Source organism: Cucurbita pepo, chromosome LG18 (assembly GCF_002806865.2).
Source record: "Cucurbita pepo subsp. pepo cultivar mu-cu-16 chromosome LG18, ASM280686v2, whole genome shotgun sequence".
NCBI classification, from domain to species: Eukaryota; Viridiplantae; Streptophyta; class Magnoliopsida; order Cucurbitales; family Cucurbitaceae; genus Cucurbita; species Cucurbita pepo.
The window spans coordinates 6,838,933-6,857,119 of NC_036655.1; the positions used below are offsets into that span (position 1 = coordinate 6,838,933).

Consider the following 18,187-nt stretch of genomic DNA (forward strand, 5'->3'; position numbering starts at 1 on the left):
TTGGTCAAATTTTGCATTGAACTGATCACAAAACAAATATTTCATATAGGACTATGCAACAGCGAAAAGCATTGAAATGCAACCTCAATATGTATGTATATACATATCATTGCCTTCAAGTATATCCATCGGTGCATCTTCTTGTGAGCTAATTTTTGGATGCTAGAAGTAGATACATTTTATGCAGGTCCGCCTTGAAAAGGTTAGGTGAGATGGAAATTATTCATGTGGCTGGTCTGAGATACAAGGGAATGTAGTTTGTTGGGTTTGGCAAAGAATCCCAGACGGAGAATGCACTTGAACACCTCATCCATCTCTTTGTCATCTCAGGGAAATGCCTATCAATTACGTCCTTCAATGTCTCTGTCCTGTTAACCCATTCCAGACCTTCCTCTGTGTAGGTTTTCGAGTTGAAATTTGTTGTAAAGAAACGATCAGCCTCCAGCCTCCTGCACGTCAGAAATTAGCATCACGATCAAGGTTCGGTGTATCTATAACTGTCTCACTCTCTCTTCTCTTTTGTTTTTTTAGAAAGTATAAGATTACTATTACCACTCCTATCCTAGCAAATATTGTCCTTGTTGGACTTTTCCTTTTGGGCTTCCCCTCAAGGTTTTAAAATGCCTCTTCTACGGAGAGATTTCCACACCCTTATAATGAATGTGTTTCGTTCCCTTTCCAATCAATGTGGGATCTCACATCCATGCTCCTTGGAGGCCCAGCGTCTTCGCTGACATACCGTTCAGTGTCTGGATCTGATACCACTTATAAAAACCTAAGTCCACTGCTAGCAGATATTGTCCTCTTTGGACTTTCCCTTCCGGACTTTCCTTCAAGGTTTTAAAACACGTCTACTAAGGAGAAATTTCTACACCCTTATAATGAATATTTCATTCCCTCTCCAACCACATTTTGGTTTTTCATTACTTTACTATGCATACTACTATTCATTGTTGAGATAAATAGCAGAGTGCATACCTTGAAGCAATGAGAAGGAAAATGAAAAAGGCAGTCTCACTGATTGCAAACCCTTTAATCTTCTTCTCAGCATGTAATCCAACAAGAAGATCCAGCTTCTCAACATCATTGCCATACACCTCTTCAAGGGCACTCACAACTTCTTCATCATCTGTCAAGTCTTCCCATTTGCTTATGGGAATCATCAATAAATTCCTCCGAAACTCGTTGTATCTTGCAACGCCTCTCTCTCTATCCCTGAAAACTGATCACCATTACATATCTGTGTATTAGCACCCAAAAGCTCTGACTAGCAGAATGAACAAAAAGGAAAGCAATTTTGTTTCCTGCTTGAATCTAAGAGTCTTACTTTCCATGGCAGCCATGTCAACTGGATCTGGTCTGTCATCCCCGTCGACATCGTGGGCAATAAGGTTTCTCATCCATGATGGATAGTTCCAGAGAGAGAGAGATCCACATGCTTGATGACCCATTGATACCAACATTTGCTCCATTCCGAATTTTACCAGCCTTTTCTCACCTTCTTTTCCCACCAATTCCTCCATAGGCACCCTGAAAAACCGATATCTTATCCGATCATGAAAAAGTAGAATGTTTTTAAGTCTGCTTTATGAACTTTCACAATATTTCTAGAGGCATAAGTGAGAGAAAAGAGGAGATACTCTTCAATGACACGAGGGTCGCTATAATCTGAGTTGGTGGAATCCAAGTCCCTGATAGCTAATTTGTCGGGCAGAAGACAGTGCATTCGGTAGACGCTCACAAACTCTTCTGTTAGTGAATATGGAATTCCATGATCCCTTGGCTTCTTTAGACCAACCAATCCACTGAGTACTGGTCCACAAATGTGTCCAAACGAATCCTTAAACTTCTTTCCCAGAAATCCATACCTGGATAGAACATGACAAGTCGTTCTTCTATCAGATTACGATTAAGAAAAACTAAGTATGTGGCTCAAAGAAACCTTTTGCAAAAGAAACTCCCCAAGGAAGTTTACCTCTGATTCTCAGAGCACTTGGAGAAATTTTCTAAGCTAGATTGACTTGTTTAAGTCTCCTCACTTGTCTTACCAGTTAATTCTCATTCCTGCTAGAAGAGTTTCAGTCTTTAAAAGTTCTACAGTCCAATCAATGGTGTGGATTTTAGCAATTACAGCTGAAGTCACCAATCTAGCATGCCTATAGAGCTGCTCATCGTCGAAGTCTGGGTAACGCTCCTGAAAAGTAAGTGCAAAATCACTAGTCATTCAACTGAAATCTATCATACTGTTCCTATAAATCACAATCGAAAGCAGGGGAGTCGTTCCTGCAGAGCTACAAAAAGTTTGAAAAGGAAAAGAAAAGGATGTTTGATGCAGCAAAATCAGCATCATTGTGAATCTTGAGTTTCTTTGAAGTGCATATATCATAGACAATGGAGTGAGAAGTTTAACTTACTTTTAGCATATCACATACAGCATTATGCTCCTTGACGAACAGAGCTTGTAAAAGGGAAAAACCAGCCCAACAATTCCGAACATCTCCAGAGATGGGTATGCCTTTTTCATCATGCTCGAGAAGCCCATCTCCTGCGATCTTCATTTTTCCGTCTTGGAATGCCCTTACTCTCCTCATCCCCTCCTCATTGTTGCCATATATTACACTTCCATCCCTACTCAGACGTGAGCAGAAGTCACATAGAGCCCTTTTCGAACGTCAATCGAAGCACAATTTCAAAGTAGCTCAACTCATAGCGTATATGAAATATGAGAGATTAAGATTACTCACCACCAAGGTGTTCTTGTGTTTAGAGTCCCAGTCTTGAGGTAAGGTGAACCCGTTGAAACCACCTTGGTCCTAAAGAACTTGAATGACTTCAATGGACAACCATTTGCAACTTCATCAGGCACTCTAAGTTCCACCTGTTCAACGAACTCGAAGGCATCAGTGTCAAACTCTTTTCTTCAAACTCAAAAGTTGTTAGTTTGTCGGGTCGAAGTTTGCTTAACTTCGTATATTTTTATTTGAACCTTATGACCCGTTTGGTTGAGGGTATGCCTAACCATGGATAGGGATCAACATTGATAGTAAGGATTAATCGATATCTTTGATATCCTTTATAAATATCCATAAAACATAAAATAATATCATCTATAAATCCCAATATGAAGATATACACTAAAAACAAGATCTAGAACTTAGTTTGGAAGTACAAACAACTTAATTATTAATTTAAATAAATTTTATAAATTTTTTACTTTACAAAAAAAATTCTAGCTCAAGCCCACTAGCATAAGAAATCTTTCATTGATTAATGTGGGATCTCAAAATCCACCCCTTTGGGAGCCAACGTCCTCGCTGGCACACCGCCCAGTGTCTGGCTCTGATATCCCTTGTCAAGCCTACAGCTAGCCGATATTTTCCTCTTTGAACTTCCCCTTAAGGTTTTAAAACACGTCTTCTAGAGAGAGGTTTCCACACCCTTATAAGGAATGTTTCATTCCCATCTCTAACTAATATGGGATCTCGATATCCATCCAATCTATAAAATTGAAATATCAATATCAATATTCTAATCCTTGTGCCTAATCAATTAAGCCATGATCAGGTTATAGCTCTCATGAACATTACCTGTTTGGTATCCTCCAAATGATCAATCCAGTCATGAATCATGAACTGTATCCACGAGCAAGCTATCATATTGAATTGCTTGCCATTGTCAATGTACTTCTTCCTTTCCAGTAGCTTTGAGGCCACAACTGTTGGATGAGGATCAAGTACCTGAAAATTCATAGCATATACCAACACATAAATGTACCATTTTCCATCACTGCATATCAAGACAGCAGTCCATGAACCATTTCGAATGCCACAAGGCAACCAGAAGAGCTAATTATTGGGCACTCACAGACACAAAAGTTCAAAGATTACCCCATAAGGAGAAGTAGATGGAGGCATGTTGCGGCCAAAGAAAGTCCCCTGGCTACCAACCACACTATCAGAAGGGTGATTACAACTTCCATCAGCCGTTCTATAGCAGAACTGTTGATGATCATACTTTTGGCCATACAACGATCCAACATGCAACAGATTATACCGCTGGTGTAAGTGCCTTCTAAGCCCCAAATAAGCAAGCCCCATAAACACCGGCATCCTATGCCATAACCCAAGCTTGTCCACAAAATGAACTACCTATCAAGATCAAACACACAACCCACAACAAATTTCAGGCCAAAATTCCTATAACAGAAGCCAAAAGAGTGTTACAAAGAAGAAAAAACTAACATAAAACAGTAGGGTATCCAGTAGAGTCATCTTGGCCACAATCTGCTGAAGCTGAGGATGAACAAAGGGAGAAGAAAACAGAGAGGTACCCATTCTTCCTCTAAATCTCCTCTAAATCAACTGAATGAGTATAAACTTCCCAAAACCTAGTTCGATTTGAGAAGCAATGGAGTGTTGAATGTGTTTATATACAGAAATGAGGCTATGAAGATAGAAATTAGAGGAAGTCATGCAAACCTGTCCACCGCCTTTAGCATCATTAATTGCTCATTGATACCTGCTCCGATCGCTTCTCACACGGCTCCGTTTCCCATTTTGGGAACTTAATTTTCAGTTCGATTCCGTCTGTGAGAGGGAAAACAATGAGAATCAGACGTTTGAGGTTAAGAGAATGATAGGCGATTTTCTCTTGAAACTGCATTTACTTCACAAATCTCTCGACTCTTTCAAAGGGTTTTCTTCTTCTGTTTGGATCATCTCATTCTCTCGTTCCCCCTTTTTCTTCATTTTCTGTGGCTGGGAATTGCAATAATTGATGGCCAGATGATCTCGATCAACCTTTCACAAAAATATCCTAATATTCTGTCGATATTTTCACAATAATTTTGCTTTTCTTCCTCACAGATGAATCCAAATGATGATATCTTCTGAGGAGAAAAACTTGATATGATCGGTATGGGTCGGGTAAGTTCAAATTCCCTTCTCTTTATTAAAATATTATAATATGATGAAAAATGACGTCAAAATTTAAAAGTGTATATAAAAATTAATTATATAAATAATTTTCACAATATTTTTTTTTTTTATTAAAATTTTCTTTATGGTCCTAAATGTTTTTATCGTTTCTATAAATTTCTATTTTTTCATTGGATATAACTATTCATATCAAAGTTGTTACGCGTCGAATTTGTGTATGTTTTTTTGTGTTTGGGTGTGATCTAAACTATAGGTATGTATGAAATACTACGGTCTATTGGCAGAGACAACTAAATGACAGTCATGTCCTTCGTCCCGTTACTATTCGAGTCTAAGTGGAGTGTATCATTTTGTATATGGGGTTTAGATCAGAGATATAAGACATCACGGTTTGACAATGGAGATATGTTTCGACATACCACCATGTATTTTACTGTGTTGCAACTATTCGGGTTGCATAAATGTCTTAAGTTATGGACTCTGCTGCTTATTTATAGTATACATAGTTAAATGAAATGGTAATATAAACCAGTAAAAGACTATCCGGTAAAACAATAGATAGTTATATATAGTAGATGGTTATATTTGTTAGTAAATTGAACCATATATGCCTGATATGCTTCGAATAAGTACGGTATTATTTCTTATACATACATGAAGTCATCGATATAAACCTTAAGTCAATATTTCTCTTTGCATATTTTCTCTTATGTTATTTGTGTTCATCTGGTTCGAGGGTGTGTTGTTCTGCGGTTCTAACAATATGGGTGTGATATAGATCGTGATACGTTTGACGAACAATTATAAGTTCCTTCTATTTTATCTTTCCTTTAACGTATGGATACGATCTAGACTATAAATATAAAACACCGAGTAGTATATATAACGTTTGACGATGGATCATTTAAGAGTATGAACTTTCCAACCAAATTCAATAAATAAGGAGCTTCATTACAACCTTATTTGAGGAGGTTGATCATTTTTATTGTTATTTGTGTGTAGGTGACAAATTCATTTTGACTTTGTCAAACCTGGGCTGCTTGCCACGTGGAAGAGGACAATTTATAGCTTGTCCAGCGTGGATTTATGGCCATCCGACAGTTGTCAAATTTGTTTGGTCCAAAAGTCAAACGTTAGTCGGAAAAAAAAAGTGTCGTTTAATTAATAATGTACTGCGTTTTGTCCGTTTATTTAACAAGCATTAAATATATATGATTTTCTTCAAAATTTATTTTTGACTTTAGAAAGAAAAAATAATAATTTTAATGGTCAGAAAAATAAATAAATAGATAAAATATTTAGTTGCAAGGTGGGATCGTTTAAAAGCTTTGATTGCCCGATACTTTATTCAAGACGTGCAATAATACTGTATCTGTATAGGGAATTCCTTGATCGTTTTCTTGACGGATGATAATTACCCATTTTAAGAGTCCTAGATAAAATAACGTTCGAGAGCTGGGAGGGCCTATCATAAGAGAACTTTTATTTTCACGGTAGGCGAAGGTAAAGCGGGACCTGTATATGCCCATGACAATCAAGGCAGAACGACTTCTTTAAAAAAGGTTGATTTTATCGAAACTGATTAAGTTACATAGTGTCACTTAGGTTTTGAACCGAGAAGTAAATGTGCAAGCATGCATTATCACCTTATTGGTCGGAGATCCTTTGAAGATTAGGTGAACGTTGAATCAGGATGGCCCACTCAATTAATTAGTTTCGAAAGTCAAAACCACCTGTTTCGTCTCTCAATCCAACTCTTACTTTTCTTCCCCACTTGCCATCAATGAGATTTCTCCATAAAATCTCAAACCTTATCTTCCCAACACACCCGAATGAGCTAAGTCTTTTTATAATTAGGGTTTAAATTATATCGTAAAGAAGTCGTTCATAAGAACAAATATTAAGCAGTGTCATACTATACTTACTTTATATTAAAAAAAACGACAATCTTCTCATAGTATAGTTAAGCTGCCTCAACGTCTCATTTTGTCGTGCCCTTAATTAGATCATCGTCTTTAAAGGTCTTATGGTCCATGGACACTAACGCCTATTAGCAACGCTCGTTTTTTGTTCATTTTGCAGTATGAATTTTTTCTTATCCACAAAAGTTTCTATTTTTTTCATAGACGGTACAAGTAAAAGGAATATCAACCATTATGGTTTTACGGGTATGAGTGCAATCTTTCAGTATATTCATTCATACAACAATAAAAAAAAAACTACGTGAATGGCTGTAATAAGATAAATAACGTACCCATCGACGACCCTAAAAGATTGAATATTTGATAATTTTGAGGGGAAAAAACTTTTGATATTGAATGAGGGGGGGGAGAGGTGATATAGATAGGAAGTATTGTTTTGTTGATACCACATGGTGCCATTATTGATTATTCACTTTCAAAGTTGATAGCAACTTTGGCCCTTCAACAAAAATTAGTCCATATTCAAATTAATGCATGCAACCAACTTGGTGCTTTGCAATTCATATTTAAACCCATCAAATCATCTAATTTATTATCATTATTATTATTATTATTATTATTTTAGAGGTCAATGCTAAATTTTGAGATATTAATTAATAATTAAAACTTTTGTACCCAAAAAAAAAAAAAAAAAAAACAAACCCAAATGAAGGGCCTCTTCTAGATGCAAGCCCAAATGAAGGGGTCCAAGCCCAATTCATAAAGCCCAACTCACAAGCCCATTATAAGCCCACTAGTTTATTTATTTATTTATTTATTTGGAAACATGTTTATAAATTGGATTCCAATTTAAACAATTATTTTAAATAAAGTACGATCAATAATTGTATTATACAATTTAATTTTAGAGGATTAATCGTTGTTAATTGGTTTATTTTTATTAAAATAATTTTAACTAATTCAATCTTAATTTAAATTTCACTTATATACTTAAAATTTAATTTTTTAGTTTATTTTGTAATAAATTTTAATAATTATCTTCACACAAGTGATTTTAAATAAATTAGATAAAATTATAATTAAATATTTAGCGTAAATTATATTAATGTATATCATTACAATAATTATTTAATAAAAGAATAATATATCTTAAATTTTAATTCAATCTTAATTTATTAACAAGTATATTATAAATAATATGCCTTAAATTTTAGGTTTTTTTAAGTATGTTTTGATTAATATTAATAATTATTCTGAAATAAATGATTTGGTTAAAATTATACAAAAATTTAAATGTAAATAATTAATTATAAGTTAAGAAATGAAATATTAATGTAAATGATAATACATTGCCGATTCCTACAAACCAAACCGCCCTTAAAAATTATACATAACAAAATTTGGAGGTAAATTTTTTAAAAGGAGAAGGATTTGAAAAACCCTAAATCGCTCTCTTTGTGAAACCAAGACCCGACACCAGTTCTCCGGCGACTTATTTTCTCTTGAAACTCCGGCGACCGACCATTCTCCACCTTGTGTTTATTTAGGAAGACCGCCCCGATTCTGGGAGGCCCAATTTGGACTGCAACCTTGATTCATCCATGTCTCGCCGCAGCCACTTCGACGGCGGTGACAAGGAGCTTCCCGCCAGCGAGGAAGACGATGAAGATGATCTGGTTGATGATGACATGGAAACCCTCCGAAGAGCGTGCAGGCTTGCTGGAGTTAATCATGAGGATTATATCAATCCCCGGCTTTCGTTGCCTGCCGCCGGAGATGCTAATCTAGGTTCTGATTCTGATGATGTTGATGATCTCGAACTTCTTCGGAATATTCAGAACCGGTTCTCGATTGCGGCCGATGAGCAGCCGCTGAGTATTCTCCCACCGGTTACCGCGGACGAGGAGGAAGATGATTTCGAGATGCTACGTTCGATTCAGCGGCGCTTTGCGGCGTATGAAAGTGGTAGGTTTTTCGTTCTTGTAAAGATTGCTATATAAATTTCATGGCTATATTGGCTGTTTATGACGCTGCTAGTCTTGAAGTCCCTTGGAAGTGATAATTATTTCTCATTCTGAGCTGCCCACTGTCTATGGTATTTTCCAATGGATTTGGATTACTTGGGAATAATTGCTGTCAAGTTCCAGTGCATTTAACCAGAATTGTTCATGCAGAGTATCTTTTATGATTTTATATATTTTCTTTGAAGTTATTTAATAGTTTTTGCCTTATTTTTATTTCTTGCACGACCTTGCATTTTGTAGCATGTATATAACTGTCCTTACTCTAGGTGTGCTTTTCACGAGTCTTTATGAGTTTTGTGCACATGTCTGATCAAGCTAGCGTATTAATGAAAGGTTTTTAACGCCACCAATTTGGAGTTGGCCTATGAACAATACAATCATATTCTTAATCTGTTACAATTTTGACACCTAATGCTATAAGTTTTGGGGCTGTATTTTCTCGTTATGTCATTTCCACTGTTATATGAATATACGTTTTTATAGGAAACGATGACAAACTTTATAACAGCAAACAATCAAAAGGAGACACTTAAAGCTCTAGTAGCACTGCTTTCCACAATCCTAGCTTTTCCGTTCAAATTCCAAGCTTTAGTCCTTGCACAATCTATAGCCAGATGGAGATTAGGCTCAAGGTCTGAACCTTCTTTGGAGCTTATCATCTGTATTAAGACTTCCATCGGCCAGAGTAACATTTTTACTTTCTTCAGGCATTTGTTCCTCCAAACGAACCTGATTTGGGACAACACGATTTGATCCAACCCTTCTCTGATAATCTGATCTCAACTTTCCAATGCTCCAAAATCACTTGGTGAGCATATAAGTGTTTGGTGATTTAGAGAACCCACTCCTAGCTCCCCAAGCACCATAGCCAAAGCTGGCCACCTCCATTTCACCAAGTTGCAACCAGACTTCTAAACTCCATCATTCCAAATGAAGTCTCTGATGACGTTTTCCATAGACTTGATTCACATTCTTTGGGGCCTAACCATTGAGAACTAATTGAACAAGGATGACCGTACCCCCTTTTGAAAGAAGGAGGCTCCTCCATTTGCATTGTCATATATATTCTGTAGCTTGTTTCACTTAAGCTCTAAATAGTTCTTGCTCGTTAAAAATAGTCGTAGATTTAGAAAATTTTCAGTTAATTATTTCTCAATATGTATTGGAAGTTTCCTTCTATGGTTCTTTTTCCCTCTTACCATTTTCCAATTTTTTTCCAGATATTTTGAGCAATAAACCTGATCAATCTTGTGACTTGGATGGGCCTCTAAAGATGGATTCTGAGAACACAGATGTTGAAAGATTGACATCCTCAGAAAGGTACCAACATATTGTAGAATGTGCCCTACTAATGCTTCTTAGTAATATTTTTCTGCAAAACTGCTTCTTCCTTGTATGTTGTGCTGTACATCCCCAAGGTTTTATTGAGTGGTGATTACCCAATGTTGTAGGTCATCCATGATAGCCTTTGAAAAGGGAAGCTTGCCAAAGGCTGCTTTGGCTTTTATTGATGCCATCAAGAAGAATAGGTCCCAGCAGAAGTTTATTCGTAGTAAGATGATTCATCTTGAGGCTAGAATTGAGGAGAACAAAAAACTCAGAAAACGTTTCAAAGTTCTCAAAGGTTTCCAGGGTTCATGTAGACGAAAAACAACTTGTGCCCTGACTCAGATGGTAGATCCTCGAGTCCAGTTAATATCAGCTGGAAAACCACAGGCAAAGGATTCATCAAAGGTTAGATGATAATTATGCTTGTTACTGTATTGCTTTTGAACTTTTTGTACTTCCACTTTTACAAGTATTATTTGTTTCCTGCTTTGAGGAATATGTATCATTTGTTTCCTGTTTTGAGGAATATGTATCATTTGTTTCCTGTTTTGAGGAATATGTATATGACCAGTTTGTCTTCTTATTTTAAACAACAGAAAATTTTCACTAATTTGATAGGAGTTATATAGCCTGTCTTATCATCACAAGGCACCCCATTTGTGTTCGTAGCAAAAACAGTATAATTATGCAAAGCACTAGATAGAGAATATCATGTGGAGCATTGGGCCAAATCCACTAATTTTGTCTCGGTGTTCTTTTTTTTTTTTTTTTTTCCTTCTAATAGAAACGCCACCCCATAACATTACGAGAAGTCTTTTCCTACACGTATAAAAATCAAATTATGTACATTTGTTTAGAGGTTATTGCATACTTGGTTACTGTTAACAGACTTGAAAGTAGCGTTGGTGAACCTGAGAGCTCTATGTTTTATAGTAACGTGAGACCTCTACATTTTTGTGTGGATCATATGAAACAAACAAGTTTTTGTGATCTCATTTTCTAAGCACGTTAGTTGGTGAATTAACTGATTGCTTTGAGTTTAATGCACCATTTTTATTTGTTTTTCCCCCTAACATATCTGTTCTGTTGTTTCTGAGGATTGTCACTCAGTTCTTGATCTGAAAAATCTTCCTCTGGTTTTCTTTTCCTTTTTTCTTTTGCACCTTCTGTTTGTGCTTTACGCGTTTGTCTCTTATGTGGAGTTCTGATTTTGTTTCTGCAGAAGGACAAACGATTATCTTCAATGTGTTATGGCCCAGCTGAGAATTCTCATGTTGCTTGCTACAGAACAGCATGGACAAAGTTTCATCCTGTAGATCGAAAAAGATGGTCCAATTTTGAAAGGGAGAATCTAGGCAAGGGAATAAGACAGCAATTCCAGGAGATGGTGCTTCAGATTTCAGTGGATCAAATTAGGTAAGTTTTTGTCTATCATGTTCGCCTCATGCAATAATTTTGAGCAGTCTGGTAGATAGGTAATGGACGTGTATTACAATGATGCCACAAGAGTCTTTCATTCTCATTATCGTAAAATATGTTTACTCTTTTAATTATATTAAGATAATTAACTAAATCCCACGTCACTCTTAAAGATTGTATTTGTTCAGAGATCCTTTGGCTCCCAGTTTGCTCTTACTTTCATAGGAGAGAGGATACTTACAAATTAAAGGATATGATTATCAAAAAATGGTTATGTAAACCCATTTGATAACCATTGTGTATTTTGTTTTTTGATTTTTGAAAACTGAGCTTGTTTTCTTACATTTTTTTAATAATGGTTTTCATTTTTGTTAAGGAAACATTTGAATTCTTAGTTAAATTTCAAAGCAAAACAAGTTTTTGAAAACTTTTTTTTTTTAGTTTTCAAAAGCTTGTTTTTTTCTTTAATTTGACTAAGAATTCAAACTTCAGAATGTTGAAAACCATAATTATAGTGTAGGAAATCTTAAGCAAACATAAATTTCAAAAACAGAAAACTAAAAACAAAATAATTATATAAAGAGGCACAGACATTTCCATTTTAAAACTTCAACTGAACTTCACATCCTAGGTAGTGGTGTTTTAAGCTCTTATTATCTGTTTTCCTTGTCAGAACACAATGACAAAGTTGGAAAGACAATGAGATCATAGAAAGGTTTAGGCAATTGTGTTTTTGCCCAATGATTGGGGGCTCTTTTACGGAATATGTGGTTGGAGAGAATAAGAAAAGTTTCCAAGTAGTGGAGGGATTATGACAGGAGATTTGGGATGTAATTGTTCTTGGAGTGTTTTTATCTTAACTGTGCTTTTTCTCAATGCTAATGGAGCTCTTTCGAGGCAAATGTTGTTGAAGAGAATAGGAAAAATTTTCGAGTAGTGGAGGGGTTATAGCTGGAAATTTGGGATGTAATGTTTTTTGGAGTGTTGTACCCAACTCTTTTTGTAACTACTTATCCTCTTTCCTACCTGTCTGTAGTCTATTTGTGACTCCGTTGCTATTTTGGTAGGGTTGAATCTCTCCTTTTTAATTTAATCTATGTATTTGTGTTACCAAGAGAGAGAGGGAAAGCTGGTAATACCACTTCTCTTTTTCTTCACCTTTTTTAGAAGCCTTACTGAAATTATGGTATTTGGCAGTGAGATACAAGGATTTTCAGCAGAATCAGATGATCTGGATAACATTCTTGCATCAATAAAAGGCCTCGACATCACTCCTGAAAAGATTAGGGAATTTCTGCCAAAAGTTAATTGGGACAAATTGGCTTCCATGTATCTTCGGGGTCGTTCAGGGGCAGAATGTGAAGCGAGGTATGTACTGGACTTTTTTTTTTTTGTGCAACAATATTTTCGATAAACCTCTACATTTCCATAATTTTTGTTTGTCTGTACCTTGCATACAACAAGTATGGTTGAAAAAACTGTTTTGTAACCTATCTTTCTATAATTTCATCGCTAGTCATTTATGTAAATCTTTTTTTAAAAAAAATCTGTTTCTATTCTTTTAAAAGTTGCAATTTCATCCTTTGTAATTGTTAACTTCATTTTTCAATTAAGCCATTTCTATCTTACCAAATTGGGTATATCGACCAATTTTGATGATTTGACATTAAACTCAATTTTATAAACTATGTTGGAACTGCTAAATGTTTTAATTTAATGCTTTAGACATGACATCTATAAAACTGGAAGGTTATCCACTTGATATAAATGGGTTACCTACCGTATTTTGAAAACAGTACAATTTTTTATTTAATATCTGAGACGGGGCACAAGTTGCTTGAATACCATTACTTTTAACATTTATGGATAGTTAGGACTTGCTTGAATAAACCTAATACATAAAAGAATAAAGGATAAAGTTGAGACTTCTAAAACCTTATGACTAAATTGTAAATGAGATATATTTAGCCTATGTTTTTTTTTTAATGGAGCAGATAATATTTCTAAGTTAAGCAACATAGTCCGCTAGTACTTTGCCCAACTTTTCTTGATGTGAAAACAATACTATAGAAGATCCTTTCAAGAAATATTTGAAAGATGAGCTTGTCATCTTTCAAGAATTTTGGCCCCTAAGCTGTTATCCCTATGAATTTGTGGCTACTTCGTATGTCACTGATTTCCTCAACCAGGCTTGAACAAAATTGTTTGTTGATGATTGTATTATTTTACCTTCAATTTGGTAGATTAATTTTCTCAATACAGAGGCTTTTGTTCTGGTATAAATCTGTTCAGTTCTTGACCAAGTACATATTGATTTTCTTTGAAGCATGCCAACTTCAATCAGCATCGCAGAGGTCTATGACGATCATCATCACAGATATATTGAACATTATTGGTTTTGAATAATAGTGCGAGGTCTTCATATTATAGTACAGGTGGGACCAACTTGTAACAAATGCCTTATTCAAACAGTGGTCTTCAATATGTCTGTGATGACAATCGTCACAGACATTTGTGATGTCTCATATTCCCTTGAATGACACATTTTCAATGTATGTTTTCTGAGTTGATGATTTTCATTGATAATCCTTCCAGGTGGTTGAATTTTGAAGATCCCCTAATTAACCGGAATCCATGGACTACAAGTGAGGATAAGAATCTTTTGTTTACTATCCAACAGAAAGGATTGAATAACTGGATTGAACTGGCAGTTTCGTTGGGAACAAACAGAACTCCTTTTCAGTGCTTGTCTCGGTATCAAAGGAGTTTAAACGCTTCCATATTAAAGAGTGAGTGGACTAAAGATGAGGATGATAAACTTCGATCTGCTGTTGCTGTATTTGGTGAGGGAGATTGGCAGGCCGTAGCTTCTACTTTGGAAGGGCGAACTGGTCCACAGTGCTCTAATAGGTTAGTCTTAGTTACATTATCTTCAGTTCATCCTTGTGTTTCTCGATATGAAAGAAAATGTTCATTGCAAAGGCTTGAGATGTTAAGAGAGATCTTACCATATCCATAGGCTTAAGTTCTGTTTAGAGCCTAACTATATTGAAATATACTCTAAACCTCCCACTCCTCAAGACTGAAACCATGAAACGAATTATCCAACTTCTTCCTTTCCCCTTCCCTCTATTTATAACTGAATACCACAACAAACTCCCAATCTAATTACTAATATACCCTTAATGTCCCAATAATACCCTTATAGCGTTCCTATCAGTTATCTGTTTACCATTATATTCTATTCACTTTCAGTTTCATTTTTGGAAGGAACAGAAGTTCAGGGAAACACTATGATATTTGAATGATACTATGAATTTTCATCGTTGTATTGTTCTGTGACATATGGTTGGTTTTCTAGTGCAGTCATTCAACTGCTATAATGAATTTCTTCTATTGTGCAGGTGGAAAAAATCCCTTGATCCAGCTAGGACAAAAAGAGGCTATTTCACTCCAGATGAAGACAGTCGCTTGAAAATTGCTGTACTGCTTTTTGGGCCTAAAAATTGGAACAAGAAAGCAGAATTTTTACCTGGCCGAAATCAAGTTCAATGCAGAGAAAGGTGTGTTAAGTTGCCTATTTTATGCTCTGTTTTTATTTGCTTCATGGGGGGATAAGTTCCATTAACTCAAGCCTGAATGCCAAAATGAATTTAAGAAAGCATCCAGAAAGGTTTACTATTGGCTTTGATTTATATACGTAATATCATATATAAATGTTTTCACTAAAGGATTTAGTTTGACAAGCCAATGCACAACCATAAACCAGGCATCAAACCAACAATCTCTTCGACTCCTTTAACTTCAATTATTTAGATTGTCTACCTAACCAGAGTATAAAAGAGAAGCTTAATGCATATTGTTTGTCTGATAGACAAGCAATTAGTTATTAGCTTTGATTTGACTTCTTATTATTGTGATGGCAGATGGTTCAATTGTTTAGATCCTTCCTTGAGAAGATGTGAATGGACAGAAGAGGAGGATCTAAGGCTAGAGATAGCAATTCAGGAACATGGATATAGCTGGGCTAAGGTAGCTGCATGCGTGCCATCACGTACAGATAATGAGTGCCGGAGGTAATGGTCTACAGATTAAGTCTTTAAATTCCCGTTGATTCAAAGCTCTGTATTCAATAGAAAGAAGTTTGTAAATGCCAGGTGCTACTTTAAAATGTTCGGACTTCTCTTATTTCTATTATTTTTAATCATGTTGCTCTTCATAATAGGAGATGGAAGAAGTTATTTCCCAATCAAGTTCCTTTGCTCCAGGAAGCTAGAAAGATTCAGAAGGTTGCTCTTATCAGCAACTTTGTTGATAGGGAATCCGAGCGGCCTGCTCTTGGTCCTACTGACTTTCGACCTGTACCTAATTCACATTTATTATGTAATACTGATGATCCAGAAACTGCCCCAAAAAGAAATGTGAGGACGAGGTTAGTTAGAATATGACCCTTTTAATCTACTTTCTTATACTCGCATACATACATACATACACACGTATATATATTTGTTTTGATTTCAAGATTCTAATTTTTACTTGCATTCCTTGGTCTTCAGAAGGATGCCAGTGTCAAGGAATGAAAAGAGTGCTAATGGGTAGGTTATGCTTTTTCTTTATTGATTTATGGTCGTGCCTTCTTTTTGTTTTCTGTTTCTTTTTGTGTAAGAAATCTATAGTCACGCGTGGAAGTTTTTGGTAGTTCTTTCTTGATGTTTCCTGCATTAGCATGCATGTCGGAATTTGCAAATTGATTGAACTTCATATTTTTTTCTACAGTGATGCTCCAAAGAGGAGGAAATCAAATAACCAGAGGAATCGAGCTGATGAAACGGCTCAGGTGGATTTTGGAAATAATACATCTTCTGTCCCAGAGGTTAAATCTACAAAACCTCAAAGAAAACGAACTAGACATGGAGCTTATACCACTAGGAGGAAAGGGGCTCCGAAGATAGGTTGTAATAGTGAGAGATGTGCAGAACAGAATTCGGACACTCGGAGCGTTGAGGTGCAGTTGAATTGCAAGGAACCAGCAGAGAGGATCAACAGTGACTGCCCTGAGACTGTTGATGAGAATGGTATGGAGGTATTTGAGAACAAAGCTGCAGAGATGCATTCTGAAGGAGTTGTATGCTTTTCAGAACAAGAAGAAAATCAAAACTCTACCGGATCTTCTGGGGTGTCCGTACTGTCAGAAATGACTAATGACATGGACGAATATAACCCTTCTACTCTTCCTGATACAACGTTGCTGGCTAGTATTACTGCGGATGATATTATAGAAACGAAGGGCGTGAACGTTGCAGACAAAGATCTGGATGACAGTAACAGTTTCTCATTACCACAAAGTTGCTTAGAACTCAGGACAACTGACAGTGAAGGTGTTGACAGCTATTCTGTGGATGAATTCACTGATAAAAGCCATGGGGTTTGCAAGCCCCAAGGCAGAAGGAAGAAAAATAGCAAAAGATCAAATAAGAGCCAGGACTCGTTGGTTTCTTGTCAACAAGCAGAGCTGGAGATGTCTGGGACGAATGAGCTTCATCGTTGTAATCAATCAAAGAAGAGAAAGCATAGCGGTACAAATACGAGTCCATTAGGAACAATGGAAGCCGTTGAAGAGGTTGATGACTGCACTCTCCAGGGCTTTTTGCAAAAAAGATTGAAGAGGACGACAACCACACATGACAAGAAAGTGGATGGCAGTTCAAGCACTCCCCCTGAAGTTGATAATGACGACAATGATCCAACCCTTGCCTTGCTTCTCAATGATAAATTGAAGAGAAAAAAGCATTAAGCGCATGGTGGAGATGTTGCATTGTTGAGATATTTGAAGCAACAACTTCAATGCATGAAGTTGATGGAGATGTCGGATGGAAAGGCTGTAGGAACAAAGCTTCTTCCTAAGGCGGTGCAAATGATGGCTAAATGCTAAAAACTATAGGAGGTTTGATTCTATAGTTGCGGAATATATTTGATTTTTGATTTAGCGAAGAGGAGTTGGAAGTTTTCTTTAGTTATGTGGGCCATTTTTTAAAGCTGGTTTCCTTCCCTTTGAGGAGAAGGGTGCTGGTTGCCCCATATTCACAGCGAGCAAATTTTGAAGAGTTGCCCGGTAGTGATGATAATCTTCTTTTTGTACATTTCTCACCATCTTTAGTACGTGTATAGGTTTTTATTATTTTCTCCGTTCTTTTTTTCGGGATTCAAACTTTTGTCTACTAGAGAAGTACATGTCAATTATTATAGACCTATATTCATTTTTTTTTTAGCCGAGGTTTGGTTAAATACATAAGTAAAACTCAGGGTAGATTATAAGCTTTCAATTTATTGTGTGAGCTTCTAGTTTATCAAGCCTCAAAAGATTTATGTACATTTAGCTCATTTTTTAATGGAACTTACAAATACGTTTATATTACACTTCATACAGCATCAATTGGTCTTTTCTTCGATCACAATCAATAAGAAAGCCTTTGTTTATGGCCTATAGAGGTTTCTTGCGAAACCATTCATTAACCAAATGATGATTAATAAGTGCTGCAGTTGTTAAATTTGAAGA

The 18,187-nt window shown here is 36.1% G+C and overlaps 2 protein-coding genes across 4 annotated transcripts; one reads left to right on the forward strand and one right to left on the reverse strand.

The window, feature by feature from the left end:
• Nucleotides 1–22: 22 nt before the first annotated feature.
• LOC111779807 (alpha-dioxygenase 2) lies at nucleotides 23–4,785 on the reverse strand. Of its 2 annotated transcripts, XM_023659960.1 has the most exons (12): nucleotides 4,667–4,785; nucleotides 4,479–4,586; nucleotides 4,242–4,387; nucleotides 3,888–4,148; nucleotides 3,588–3,737; nucleotides 2,745–2,878; nucleotides 2,415–2,628; nucleotides 2,049–2,194; nucleotides 1,641–1,868; nucleotides 1,328–1,530; nucleotides 979–1,222; nucleotides 224–449 (listed from the first exon to the last, which is right to left on the reverse strand). In XM_023659960.1, exons 3-12 carry the CDS (start codon nucleotides 4,332–4,334, stop codon nucleotides 224–226), a joined length of 1,899 nt encoding a protein of 632 aa, XP_023515728.1. In that variant the 5' UTR covers nucleotides 4,335–4,387; nucleotides 4,479–4,586; nucleotides 4,667–4,785. The 2 variants fall into 2 exon arrangements, with proteins under 2 accessions (XP_023515729.1, XP_023515728.1); XM_023659961.1 differs by having other exon boundaries at nucleotides 23–449; nucleotides 4,479–4,785.
• Nucleotides 4,786–8,259: 3,474 nt separating this feature from the next.
• On the forward strand, nucleotides 8,260–17,897 carry LOC111779809. 2 transcript variants are annotated; one of them, XM_023659967.1, is made up of 11 exons: nucleotides 8,260–8,824; nucleotides 10,104–10,203; nucleotides 10,335–10,617; nucleotides 11,435–11,628; nucleotides 12,829–12,999; nucleotides 14,227–14,541; nucleotides 15,036–15,194; nucleotides 15,558–15,707; nucleotides 15,857–16,063; nucleotides 16,188–16,226; nucleotides 16,408–17,897. In XM_023659967.1, the coding sequence occupies exons 1-11, from the start codon at nucleotides 8,461–8,463 to the stop codon at nucleotides 17,423–17,425; spliced, it is 3,000 nt and encodes a 999-aa protein (XP_023515735.1). In that variant the 5' UTR covers nucleotides 8,260–8,460; the 3' UTR covers nucleotides 17,426–17,897. The 2 variants fall into 2 exon arrangements, with proteins under 2 accessions (XP_023515735.1, XP_023515736.1); XM_023659968.1 differs by having other exon boundaries at nucleotides 15,860–16,063.
• The last annotated feature ends 290 nt before the right edge of the window (nucleotides 17,898–18,187 follow it).

Excerpts from the sequence above, each read along its gene's own strand:
- LOC111779807 (XM_023659961.1), bottom strand. The coding sequence starts at position 4,334 with ATGGGTACCTCTCTGTTTTCTTCTCCCTTTGTTCATCCTCAGCTTCAG. Across the intron at positions 1,869-2,048 it reads GCAGGAATGAGAATTAACTG|GTATGGATTTCTGGGAAAGA; the intron begins GTAAGACAAGTG and ends TGTTCTATCCAG. Across the intron at positions 450-978 it reads TTCCTTCTCATTGCTTCAAG|GAGGCTGGAGGCTGATCGTT; the intron begins GTATGCACTCTG and ends TCTGACGTGCAG.
- LOC111779809 (XM_023659967.1), top strand. The coding sequence starts at position 8,461 with ATGTCTCGCCGCAGCCACTTCGACGGCGGTGACAAGGAGCTTCCCGCC. Across the intron at positions 13,000-14,226 it reads GGGGCAGAATGTGAAGCGAG|GTGGTTGAATTTTGAAGATC; the intron begins GTATGTACTGGA and ends TAATCCTTCCAG. Across the intron at positions 15,708-15,856 it reads ACAGATAATGAGTGCCGGAG|GAGATGGAAGAAGTTATTTC; the intron begins GTAATGGTCTAC and ends TCTTCATAATAG.